The sequence below is a fragment of the Cervus elaphus genome, chromosome 20, assembly GCF_910594005.1.
Source record: "Cervus elaphus chromosome 20, mCerEla1.1, whole genome shotgun sequence".
In the NCBI taxonomy this organism is placed as follows: Eukaryota; Metazoa; Chordata; class Mammalia; order Artiodactyla; family Cervidae; genus Cervus; species Cervus elaphus.
Genome location: NC_057834.1, coordinates 50,453,744 through 50,467,183, shown reverse-complemented (window position 1 = coordinate 50,467,183; position 13,440 = coordinate 50,453,744). Strand labels below are relative to the sequence as shown.

Below are 13,440 nucleotides of genomic sequence, written 5' to 3'. Positions count from 1 at the left end.
GTTTTAAAAAGAATAGCCAAGAGGTATATCTAAAAACAAAAAGAAGAGATAAAAGAGAATATGTAAAAACAAAATAAACCTCAATCAAATAAGGGCAGGAAAAAAAAGACCATATGGGATGAATAGAAAACATTAGGATCATAGAATTAAACTCTACCTTACTGAAATTACATTAAATGTAAATGTTTCTAACAATCCAATTACAATGCAGAGATAGTCAGAACAGATTAAAAAGCCAAAATCCAACTAGATACCACCTGTTAAAATCGCATTTTAAATAAAAAGTCACAGATAGGTAAAGATAAAAGGTGAAAAAGATATACCATGCAAATATGAATCTGAGGAAAATGTCTGCAAAACATGTAGCTGATAAGGGACTTGTTTTCAAAAACAATGAAATTCTACAAGTTATTCATAAGAAGAGAAACAACCAGATTAAAAACATTCAGATGGCAAAGAAACACATGAAAAGATACTCTACATGATTAGTCTCTAGAGATACACAGACTAAGACCACATTGTAATTCTACTACAGACTCACTAGGATAGCTTAAGTTAAAAATTCCTGACAAAATCAAGTGTTGGCAAGGGTGTAGAAGAACTGAAACTCTTGTATGTTTCAGGTAAAAATGCCAAATAATATATTTCAAAATGTTATCTAGGAAACAATTTGGGAGTGCCTTATAAGTTTAAACATAAACCTAACATGTGATCTAATAATATCACTCTCAGTCATTTTCCCAAGAGAAAAAAAAATGTCCATATAAACACTTGCTTGCAAATGTTCATAGTAACTATGTTCATAATAGACAAAAAACCTGAAAAGAACATAAGTGTGCATCAGCTGATGAGTGCATAACAAATTGCATTATATCTATAATGGAATACTGCTCAGCAATTAAAAAAAAAAGATGAACTGCTGACACATACAATAACATGGATGAATCTCAAAAGCATTATGCTATGTGAAAGGATCCAGACATGTAAGACTATATCTGTATGATTCAATTTATATGACATTTTAGAAAATGTAGAACTATAGTGATAGAAAGCAGATCAGTGGTTGCCAGCGACCAGGGTGCAGAGGAAGGAGACTGACCTCAAAGGAGCATGGGAAACTTCTGGGAGAAGAAATAATTTTTATAATGATTGTGGTGGTTGTGGTTGCATAACTGTCTAGATCTGCAAAAACTCATCAAACTGTGTATTTAAACTGGTCAATTTTATTATATGTCATTTATTCAATTACAATAAATGGCATCTCACTAAATCTTAAAAATAATAAAAAGAAAATGAAAATCAAACAAAACAAACCAAAAAACCCCATAATGAGAAGAAATCTAAAATAGCTATATTAATAGAAGAAAAAGAAAACCTTTCCAAGAACAGCTCCCCTTCAGAAGACCTCCCCTCACATCTCATTGACCAGATTTTGCTCATGTTCATGCTTAAACCACTTCCCTGGTGGCTCAGACGGTAAAGCATCTGCCTACAATGCGGGAGACCTGGGTTCAATCCTTGGGCTGGGAAGATCCCCTGGAGAAGGAAATGGCAACCCACTCCAGTACTCTTGCCTGGAAAATCCCATGGACAGAGGGGCTTGGTAGGCTACAGTCCATTGGGTCGCAAAGAGTCGGGCACGACTCAGCGACCTCACTTTCACTTTCATGCTTAACCCAATCACTGACAAGGGAATGATATTTATGAAGCTTAACCTTGGAGCTCTGGAGATCTCCTATTATAGAGCAATCAGGAATTACCTATCAGACCTGAGGGGATGGAGGCAGTCTCCCATAAGGTATATGGTTCATTAGAAGTGGGTGGGCCCCTTAACAACAGTGAGGTTCTGTTAGAAAAAGAGGAAGCGCGGTGTATTACTTATGGTAACTGTAGCAGTTGTAACAAGTAAGCCCTCAAATTTCAGTGACTAAACACCTTCAAAGCTAATTCCTACCTAGCCTGGCAGGACAATACAGATGTTCCTGGTTGCAGGCAGCTTTCCTCCATGGGGAGATTCAGGGACTCTTATTTCTTCCCCATCTTGTGGCCCTGTCACCTTAGGTATCTGCTTCCATCTAGCAGATGAGGGAAAGAGACTGTAAAGAACCCACAGAATTACCTCAAAGTTACATGTGGAATTTCTGCTCATACTCACTCAACACATAAACACTTGGAAAGGGAGCTAGAAATATAGTCCCTGGCAGGAGAGCTGATTCCCAGTGATAACTCCACACTGTGGAATGTCACACACATTTTGGTGGCAAGCTGGGTGTCCGCTCTGGTGGGGGTGGGGGATGGGGGCACTCACTGTTGAGAGACAAATCAACAGTTTCTACCACAGAAATGTTATTTATGCTGTCTCAGTTATGCCCCAAACAATATTATTTTTGTCCCCATCTTACAGATGTGGAAAAAGACCCAGAGAGGTTAAATAATTTGTGTCAGGTCAGAAGGGTTTGTAAGTGGCAGAGCGTGAACGTTCATCTATGCTGTGTGACTCCAATTTGGTTCCTACATCACCTGAAAAAACCCATCACCACTTCTTTCTTTATTGTTTGACTCCTGGTGCTTCTGGCTCAGATGAGTGTCAGAAGGAAAACTTTTAAGAATGGACCACACAGGTGAGGAGCAGGTGTCTGCCGTACACCCACCAAGTTCTTTTTTGTCACCGTATTTTAGACTGTGGAAATGCTACACCAGCCCCTCTTTTCTAGAGTAATGTTGACCCATGTCTGGGCAAATAAGAAAAGTTTAGTACAAGCAGGGCTGTTCAAATAAATCCTAACTCTCTCATTTGTCAGCAATAAGTAGTTCTCATGACAACCCCGACTCCTTCTCCACAAAATACAATGTTTCGCTCTTTTCTTTTTCTTATACTAGCATGCAGTGCCTGAGTTTGTATGCTCAGTCCTGTCCGATTCTTTGCGACCCCACAGAGTGTAGCCCTTGAGGCTCCTCTGTCCATGGGATTTTCCTGGCAAGAATACTGGAGTGGGTTGCCATTCCCTTCTCCAGGAGATCTTCCCAACCCAGGGCTTGAACTCGAGTCTCCTGTGTCTCCTGCATTGCAGTCAGATTCTTCGGGGAAGCCCAGCCTGCAGTGAGAAGTGATCAGATCTTACTTTTGGTTTTCATCGTAATCTTTGACCACGCCTGGCATTCTGTATGTCACACTCGTACCCAAGATGGCAGCAGAAGTGTGGTGTTGAAGGAGAAAGGATGTACAGGCAAAGGAGAGGGCTGACAGGAAGCTTTTCCAATTTATTCAAATGGTAGTACCGTCCGCATCTCATTTTTTAAATTAAAAACAAACACAACATTTTCCCTATGCTGCCACTGTGAGATGAACAGGGTGGAGGAAGAAAATACTAAATGAGTTCCTCCTGACTCAAAGTCCTTGGTACGTTACCTGAAAATGTGTTTACTGAGGATGAATTTCTTCTGCTCGAGGAGAGAGACTCATTCCAGCCATTCACCTCTTTAATCAGAGCTCAAGAACTTTCCAAGTTAATTTATTTTAAGCAATTTCCTCCTGGAAACCCAGCACAGAGGTGGTCATACCCTCCATCTGAAGTGCTAATAACTCACATTGTAACTCCAGTCGGCTCCCTTGTCTGCATTTGGCATATTTTGTGAAATCATTTTAATATTCCATAATCACTTTAATACACGGTGTAATCTTGAACAAGTTACTTAGGCTCTCTGGGCCTCAAATGCCTCATCTGTAAAATGAGGGGGTTAGAGTAGATAGTGGTTTTGGATCAATTTTCCTTCAAATAAAATTTTTACGTGGCGTTCCAATAGGTAAGGGATAAAATTACACCAGCTCCAGTTGGAGCGGAAGCCTTTACTTAACAGGCCTACCAAGTGTCAAATACCGTGCTGGGTGCTGGGCGAGTAGAACACAGCTTCTTTTCTCATTCTGATGGGGGAGACAGAGGTAAATATAGGACAGCTGTGCAACCACAGACACATTCAAATCCAGGGCCAGAGGGAGGCACAGGGTATGGGTGTGTGGGGGACAGCAATCTGGGGGAACAGGGAGGGCTGTCGCCAAAGCAGATGGCCCAAGTCACAGTGCTGGGGCCCCTCCCGTGGTTTCCACACAGCCACGGGGGGCAATTCCGTGCATGCTGCCAGCGGCCCAGCCCAAGCACACCTGCATCTGTCCAGCTGCCTGCGTCAGGACTCCGGGCTCAGAAGCTGCAGAGGCGTCTCAGCTGTCAAGACCTGAGGATCAGAGGGTCAATGCCTGAGCCTTCTGTCCCCTAGAGGACGGTTCTGAGGCACAAGGGACACAGAGGGCCCGCAGCAGGGCCTCCTTGAAGAACACACTCTTTCTTCTCTCTCTGTCCTTCCCTGACTTGCCCCCCTGCTCCGGCAGCGCTGCTCTCTGAGAGCACTTCCCAGTTCAGCCACTCACACCCAAGTCAACATCTCAAGTTTTGCTTTCAAGGGAACCTAACCTAAAGGGGTGGCAATGTGCTGCCGTGTGAGAGTGCACAGCTGGGACAGGACAGCAACAAACACTGATAAATGAGAAGCCGCGGAGTCGATCAGGGGCTGGCTGGACCGGCACACTGGAGCTTGAGCTGTTGTCTGCATGAAATCTGGGGTCAACTACCGTCCATCTGCCCAGGACGCTCTCAGACCACTTCAACCCTCCAACCCTTGTGTGCTTGGAGAGAGCAAGCTCATTCTAATATTTGCTAATCAGGGCAGACGAATCAACAGTGCACTTTTCAAGGGTTAGCAGAGGAGAGGCCACTTTCAGCTGCTCCTGAAAACGGTGTCCTTTCTCAGGAGCTCCCGAGACTCTGATGGGTTGCTGTGCCCTCCTCACCCCACCAGTGCTCAAGCTGAAGGGCGGCTGACACAGGCAAATCACTGGCCAGCCTTTCCCTGGAAGCAGAGTTCATTCCTTGTGATTATTACCTCATTGTATTTAATCTGCAAATGAGGAGTTAGAATTTAAAATGTGTCTTGAAGAGCAGGAGGTGTGGAATAGAATTTAACAGTAGGGAGGATAGGAAACCACTTCCTATGTTGTGCCCCTGCCTGAACATAATAAAAGAAATGAAAATGAAAAAAGGTAAAATGAGGGGAAGGGAGTTCCTTTCCCTTGCCAGTTATAGTGGCGAGATAAGGAGGAGCTGACAGTGAGGCAATTCAAAATTCATGGTGGAAGTCCTATTCCTGTCTGCTAGAGGAAGGCCACAGATTGGACCATAAGCTTTCTAGCCACTATCATGAAAAGGAAAACTGCCAGTTACAATATTTACAAAGTCCATAAGGGAAAGATGGAGGGCAGGAGGAGAAAGGCATGACAGAGGACGAGATGGTTGGATGGCATCACTGACTCAGTGGACATGAGTTTGAACAAGCTCCAGGAGATGGTGAAGGACAGGGAAGCCTGGCATGTTGCAGTCCATGGGGTTGCAAAGAGTCAGACACGACTGAGTGACTGAACATCAACAACAGAAGTAGAAGGAAACCGGTCGCTGAGGTAGAGCACAGTCTTTGTAGCACTAAGACCACGGTAAAATTTCTCCATGGGTCCTAAGCAGAGAGGCTGCTGCCGGAAGTGGTGAAGCGCGTCTGTAAACCTGTCCTTAGGGCTGCCCCTTAGGACGTCCCTCAATACAGACTGATGGCATCGTAACAAAACTGCAATTCACCTCTATGGGGGTGATAGTAGGACAGGGCCAGGTGTCACACTCGCTGATGGTCTACTTAATTCATAATTCAGGGGTAGGTTCTCAGGGTATCTAAAGGAACATAGAGACTGCATTCACATCAGGCAATCTTCTGTAAATATTGTCTCATGCAGCTGAGCTCTTAAAAGTATCAGGCAGAAGAAAGTTTGAAATCATCATCTGGATGGTGGCTGGTCCAGGTGTCTGGTTAAGCACAAAAGCACCTGCTCTAGCTATCCATCAGCCCACCTGGGGCGGGTCTGACATCCTCCTGTGAAATGCTGGGGCCAGCCCCAGACACTCACCGTGACTGGGATGCAGACCTCCACGATTTCCGTGGGCAGATGGCCAAGATTCTCCTTGGAAAGTCACTTCATATTCTTTCTAACTCAGAGGCAAATGGGTGATCTAGGCCCCACAAGCTTTACGTCATAAAGCACGGATATAGCAATTTTAGACCACACAAAAAAATATTGAAGCAGGGACCCCAAGCCGGCTTCTGCCACAGGGAAAGAAAAGCCATTCAGTAAAGTGTCCCTGAAGTGGTTTGCTGTCAAAATGCCACTCCCCACGCACCTTCCAGGAGAGACAAATTTACCAAAAAAAGTACCTCTCTACTAAATGACTTGCAGAGGGTGATTATGAGCTACGAAGTGGATGAAAATGGGAAGCTGTCTACAAAAATGGTGGCTTGGTTTTAAAATCACTAATCAGAATCCCCACATAGAGTAGGTATGTAGCAGGGGTAGTAATCCTCTTGTTGTCTTAGTTGTTCAGTCATGACCGACTCTGTGAGACCATGGACTATAGCCCCTCAGGCTCCTCTGCCCACATGGTTTTCCAGGCAAGAATACTGGAGTGGGTTGCCATTTCCTTTTTCAGAGGCTCTTCCTGACCCAGGGTTTGAACCCAGGTCTCCTGCATTGCAGGCAGACTCTTTACCCTCTGAGCTACCAGAGGTCTAGTTTTGTGCAAAGCTTCCACAGACTTCGCTCCGTTCTCTAACTGCAAGGGCACACACCAGCCCAGCCCTAAGGGGTGGAAGTTCAAGAAAAGGAAACAGCGGGGACAAAGACTTAACTTTGGAAGAGGAACTAGAAAAGACAGTAGGCTGGATTGAGATAAATCACACAATCTTGAGGACTTCCTTCCAAGGCAGCTTGTCTGGGTCCCCACCCAATACAGTAATCCCTTCACAGCCCCCCTTACAGGTAGGCACGTAACTTTTCACTGAACGGTTTTTAGGGAGAAGAGGATAACACCGAACAATAAAGCTCCCCTCATTACTGATGACTAACTGCTAATGACAAATGAAGCCAGTTCAGTCTCTAAGCAATTTTTGCCCAGTGACTCAACATAACACCCGAAGCAAGTCTATTCCTCCTTTGAAAGGCAAAACTTCCACATAATCCAAAGATAACTACTCAGAGCTCCCTGTTGTCTTCTCCAAGTCTTCCAGAAGAGCCTATTTCCATATAAGGTAACGCCTCTCTGGATGAGGGTTGCCAGACTTAGCAAATACAAATGTGGGATGTCCAACTGAATTTGAGTTTCAGATAAATAAGGAATACTTTTTCAGTATAAGTATGCTTCATGTAATATTTGGGATATATTTACACTGAAGAAGTATTCCTTATTTATCTGAAACTCAAATTCAACCAGGCATCTTGTATTTTAGGTAGCAGCTCTACTCTGGTCACATTTTAGTTTGCAAATGTTTTTGAAAGGTAGTGCCTAGAGCTTAAGGCATTGTTCTATTTGAACCTTCAAGCAGAGCTCAAGGTGGGTGAGAAAGTCTGATGAAGGAACAGTGGTAAGGGGAAGGAATGGGGACCCCCTCACCCCTTGACCCGCTCCCCATTACCCTCACCCATGCTTCTGTGTGAAGAACAGGGTAAAGCGCCTTCCAGTGAAGGCAGAAAGCCCCTTCCCTGGCATACCATCTTGGGACCAGGGCACAAGTTCAGGCCAAGTGGGCACCTTTGGGTACCATCATGCTTGGCAGCCTTAACTTGGTAAAGCATCTCCTCCAACATCCCTAAGCCCCCTCTAGCTTTTTCCAACTTCTGTGATGTGGCCACACTTCCTTCCCGTAATGGACTCTGCTGTTTCTATTCATTGTTGGAGGTATTTTCAGCCCGGATGATAGCATATTGGCACAAAACTACACACAATAACTGGGGCCTCTCTCTCCACTTACCTCCCCTTCAATTTCCTTTGCTCTTCTGGCATCAATCTTCTCCCCTTCCTTTACAGCATTCCAGGTCTTTTGATACATTAAACTAGATTATAAACTCCTCTAGGGCAAGGGCTATGCATACTCTTAATATAGTAATAATGCCTCACTTTTGTAGAAAGCTTTTATTGCAAAAGCCTTGTCTCATTCCATTTTCTTATTTTTCTCCTCACACTTTCACCCCAGTGTCGCTGCAGGAGCAAATGTTTGGAAGTCACTCCTGGTCTGGAATCAGGGCCAGTTCTAGACATCGAAGGACACTTTCTCTGTTATCTCCCATTTTGGTCTTTGAGGCCAGAGGTCACAAAGCACAGCCTTTGGCAGGACTATACTTCACCCATTCCAGGCAGATAAGACCCCTTTCTGTTTTTGAAACTTGTCAGATGGGCATTCCACAATTTCCCTCATGGCCTCACTGAATGACTTTCACTCATCAGGAAATGAAGGCTTCCTCTCCCCCACCCCTACCTTTTTAACTTGTAATTCCATTCTCTAATTCTATGATTAAATCTTAAAGTTCTCTTTGATTAGTAATCCCCGTGTTTAACTTCAATAGGAGAAATAGACACCTGGAACCAATACAAAGGAAACGTAGTGAAAATGATTAGTGCAATGAAATGTTTTCTGCTAAAGTAGCTTCAGGGTCACAGAGAGAGGCAGAGAGAAAGTGAGGGAGGGAGAGAGAGAGAATGGGCTGATGGAGGCAGCAAAGGTAACACACAGGGTCTGGGTGAATCTTAGGATAATCGGGACATTAATTCTTTGGGACCTTTTGACATTTGCATGTTCACCTTTAAAACAGTAAGGCGATTTTACCGATCTCAGCAGGAAAACCTGTTAGAAGTGAGAGTGTAGGACCCTCAGGGGTTTTCAGGGGGAACGCCTGCAGACAGGTCCCTGTAATTAAGAGAAAGTAATGGTTGGCTGTTGTGACCAGAGCCTCTAAGGGTCTCCGTGATCTGGCAGGAAACCTACAGAGGGGGGACTCCCCTCCTTGGGGATGGGTGTGGATCAGAGTTGCTGCAGAGTGAGCCTTCCTGCCCCGGGCAAGCCTACAGACTAAGCAGACTGAGAACAATTGGTTGGGGCAAAAGCCTTACCTATACATGGGGTTACTCACTCTGGAAAATATTAATAAAAGCCATTCATAATGAAAGCATCATCAGATTCCAGAGTTATGACTTAACACATTGTGTTGGTCTGTTTCAGGTGCTATGTTCCTTTAGCTCGAAACATATTTTATCTTTTGGTAGTCAGGGCTATGAAAAGGGTGTGGTGCTATGTCCAAGCACCTGTAGTTATTAATTTAGCCTCATTTTCTGCTACATAAACGGTTATCTAGGGCTGACTCTCATGACATAACACAGCTGACTACCCACTGCCAAGAGACCATCCACTTTTGTCCTCATTGTACTGGCCCTGCCTGGAAAGTCTTATTTCTTCTTTCCATTTCAGCCAACTACTGCTGTTTCAATGACTATAAGATCCACCATTAATTTAATAACATCTGGGGGTGGGGAAGGGAGGAGAGAAGAATCCCTTCCACATTGAATACACAATGTCTATTGTTGGCTCATTCGTCCACCTCACAGCTAGAGACCTGCTGGTCATTCAAGATTTGGTTCACAGTCATCCCCACTGAGCTGTTTTGGACACGCTTCCTCAGGACTGACCACTCCCTTATGTCACAATTGCATCTGGCTGTCACACCTTCTGAGTCAGGAGGCACAGACTGTAAGCACTTCAAGGGCAGGAGCAGTTATATTTACCTCTGTTTTCCCAGGCTCCAGCCCAGTAAGTGGCATTAATTCACTCCACAAATATTTACTGAAGACCTACCGTGTGCCAGGCACACTTCCTGACTTGCACTTTGTTAAACAAAAGAGTTTTTAGCAAACATCGACTCTACAGTGATGTGAGAGACATAAAATGAGCACATGACAATCTCTCTCTTCCACTATTAGACAGAGATGGGAGCACTGTGTCTGCTGTCAGCTTGAGCTGATATAACAAATATCATGAACTGGGTGGCTTAAACAACAGACAATTATGTCTCCCACTTCTGGAGGCTGTGAAGTCTAAGATCAAGATGCTGGCCCATTCAGTACCTGGTGAGGACCCTCTCCTGATTTGCAGACAAATGCCTTCTTGCTGTACCCTCACACGGCATAGATATAGGTATAATGCCTCTCACGTCTCTACTTATAAGGGCACTAATCCCATGCAGGAGGGCTCCATCCTCCAGACTGAATTACTCCCTGAAGTCCCCACCTCCAAAAACCTTTGGAGATTAGGGCTTCAGTTTATGAATTTGGTGGGGGGACACAGTACATTCAGTGCATTGCATGGGCTAAACTGAATGTGACCAAGGGCCAGAATGTGTGCTTCAGATGTTAAACACTGTGGGTAGTTAAGAAATGGAAAGATTTGAGCTTCCGGAGGGGTCAGGTACTTAGTCTTCTCTGTAGCTTCAGCATTTCTCAAGGCCTAACAAGAGGCTTGCATTTAAGGTTGATTGAATTAAATTGAAAGACTTCCCAGAGAAATTCTAGAGGATTTCATGGGATGGGAAATGCAAAGGAACTGCTAGGTGGGTGAATAGCATGAAGAAAGGCTTGGTGACAAAAATAAATTTAGAAGAATTTTTTTTAGCATGTTAAAACATATATAACCCTCTGTTGTTGTTTAGTTGCTAAGTATTACCTGACTCTTTGCGACCCTATGGACCGTAGCCCGCCAGGCTCCTCTGTCCATGGGATTCTCCAGGCAAGAATACTGGAGTGGGTTGCCATTTCCTTCTTCAGAGGATCTTCCCAACTAGGATTGAACTGGAGTCTCCTGCATTGGAAGGCAAATTCTTTACCACTGAGCAACTAGAAAGTCCCATATATAACACAGAATCTACCATTTTAACTGTTTTTAAAGTCTACAGTCCAATGGCATTAAGTACATTCACATTATTGGCCCATCAGGGACTAATTTTTAAGTCTCTTGCAGATGTGTTCATACCTGGCTAAAGGCACTTTTGTTAGTGGAAATAAGAAACACTTGTTAGTGGAAATAACGATGTACTGGAGTAAAAGCAATGTTCCTCTCCCAGTTGGGGCAGTTTCCCATTAACATCTGTGATTTGTTTTGCATATATTAATGAGGGGGACACCAGTGCTGTGTTTGAATTATCCTTGAGAAGTTTTAAACAATGAACACTAAAAATTTTCCCCTAATACTGGGTCATTTGTATTCAAATTAAAAGCACAAAGCCCCATTGTGGGGGGAAGAAAAGAATCTTTATTGGCAACCAGTTCTGTCCACTTAAAGCAATAAATAAAAAGTTTAAAGAGTACATTCCATATGAAGTACTGAAGCTATTAATACACTTGGGTTCTGAGCGTCCGCATCCCACCCCCCACCATGGGTCTATTTGTGGGAAGAGTTAATCAGTGCCATAGGCACCCCGGAGAAGGAAGGAAGGAGGTGGGCGACGGGAGGCGAGGCCTCCCCAACCACAGGGCAGTGAGCAGAGCCTGTGAGATCTGGGTTTTGGTCTTGACACTTCGCTGTGAATCTTGGGCAAGGCACCCAAACACTTCACGCCTCTGCATCTTGGGGGCTGGAATCCCCGGAGTTTACAGTCCTTTCATCTCTTTCAGTCCTATCTGGACAATATTTAGCCAAGTCCTAGCGGCTGGTTGGTGGGTGCTTACTTCGGGACGAGTGGGTGACCGTGCGGGGAGTTAGCTGAGGGACCCAGAGGCCCACGTGGGGACTCCAGAGTGGTGGGACGAGGGGTGGCCCGGAATGGCGCTCAAGCAATGGGATTTCCAGACGAGTCTTTCCAAGGCCAACTTTTAAAGGTCGGAGGAAAGTTTGTGGCGGGGCGGGGGCCCCGAGGGGGTAGAGCTGGGTGGGCTCCGACGCCTCCTCCCCTTTAAGCGGGTGGTCCCAGCGCTGCCTCCGTTACCTGGAGCGGGGAGGGGCTTGGGAAAGTTTGTGTTTGTTGCTGGCAAAGCGCCGGATGGGAGGCGCGGGCGGGCGGGTGCTGCGGTTCTTCCCTCCCGCTTTCGGGAAGCGGTCGGGGCTGCAAGCTCAGCTCGGCGGGGCGGCCCTGGCGCCCGGCTCCCGGTGCCCGGCCGGCTGGAGGAGGCGGGCAGAGGCGGGCGGGAGCGGAGCGGAGCGAGGGGCGCACGTCCGCCCCAGCGCTGGGATTTCTCGGCTCGCGAGGAGAGCGGAGCAGGCGCGCGGCCCAGGCGGAGGAGCGCTGACTCTGGAGCAGCCGGAGCTGGAGGAGGAGGAGGAGGAGAGGCGGCGGGGAAGGAGGAGGAGGGGGAGAGTCGCTCCCGCCCGGCGAGCATGGGGCGCCTGGCGCCGAGGCCGCTGCTGCTGGCGCTCCTGTCGCTGGGTGAGTGCGCGCGGGGCCCGGTGAGGCGCAGGGGGCTCGGCCGGGCGCGGGGGGACCGGCGGGGCGCGGCTACCGCGCGCGGCCTGGAGCGCCGACGGGGCCGGGGCCGCTCCCGGGAGACCTGGCCGGGGTCCGCGGGCGGCAGGGCCCGGCTGGGGAGAGGGCGCGGGGCCGCCCGGAGCCGGGCGCGGGGTTCGAGTCGCCGTCCTGTAGGCCGAGCCTCGCCCCCATGTGCGGGGGGGAGTGGCCCGCGGTCGGCTTCCCCCGGCCCTCCCTACCTGTTAGTCGCCAGCTGCCGGCTCACCTTGAACTCCCGGCCCGGAAGGTGCCTGCTGTCCCGGCCTTAGTCCCGGGCTTGCGAGCGGAAATCTGCGGCTTTGATCTGCCCCGCCATGGCCGAGAGAGGCAGAACCGCGCTCCGCACACACTCCCCCGCGCCCAGCTGCCTTTCCAGGGAAGCGAGAGGATCCACCAACTTCCTTCTCCGAAGGTCACCGGGTGGCCCCGAGCGCTACAGTCAGAATGGGTGTGCGGGGCCCTCCTATGTGTTAGTTGTAACAAGCTCTTCTGCCTTAGTCTTCTCCTTCAGCGCCTGTAGAAGCTGCCTCGCTGCATATTTGCACACAAAGACCTGGGTGCCTTGGCTTCTTCAACTTTTCCTACCTGTTACTTTTCTCCCTTGCTGTCCCCTGTCTTCCACACTCTGTAAACTTCGGTGCCTCCTGATCCTTTGACCCAGCGCCCTCCATCCAACCCAAGGAATCTTTGGTGTTTCCCCCCGCCCCCATCTTCCATACACACAGACACCATCTTCACCTTGTATAATGTGGTTATATTAGTATAACCAAGTGGTTATCAGCCACAGAAATCATCTGCTTATTAAGTGCCCACCGTGGATCATGGAGGCTGACTCTTAAAAACTGTTCTTGAAGCCTTTAGTCAGTGTCAACCAGAACAGAAGGAATCCTGTGACCTGCCTGGGGATTTTCTTCCTCACCCCTGGAGATGGCAGAACTGAATCTTTTATAAAGCCACACAGTGTGTGATGTCTATCCTAGCCAGGCCCCAGCTGCACACAGGCTAAGTGACTACACTGCACTTATGGTCAC

General features: G+C 47.1%; 1 protein-coding gene and 1 long non-coding RNA gene across 2 annotated transcripts in view; one reads left to right on the top strand and one right to left on the bottom strand.

The window, feature by feature from the left end:
• LOC122678337 overlaps positions 1–10,696 on the bottom strand; it is a 29,222-nt gene extending 18,526 nt beyond the window's left edge. Inside the window, exon 1 of the long non-coding RNA XR_006336064.1 lies at positions 10,636–10,696. This is a non-coding gene — a long non-coding RNA (uncharacterized LOC122678337). The remainder of the gene's footprint in view (positions 1–10,635) is intronic.
• A 1,096-nt stretch (positions 10,697–11,792) lies between these two features.
• The window catches only part of PTGFRN (prostaglandin F2 receptor inhibitor), an 83,846-nt gene continuing 82,198 nt past the window's right edge, over positions 11,793–13,440 (top strand). The window contains exon 1 of the mRNA XM_043878993.1: positions 11,793–12,331. Coding sequence (XP_043734928.1) covers positions 12,283–12,331 — 49 coding nt within the window. The 5' untranslated portion in view covers positions 11,793–12,282. The remainder of the gene's footprint in view (positions 12,332–13,440) is intronic.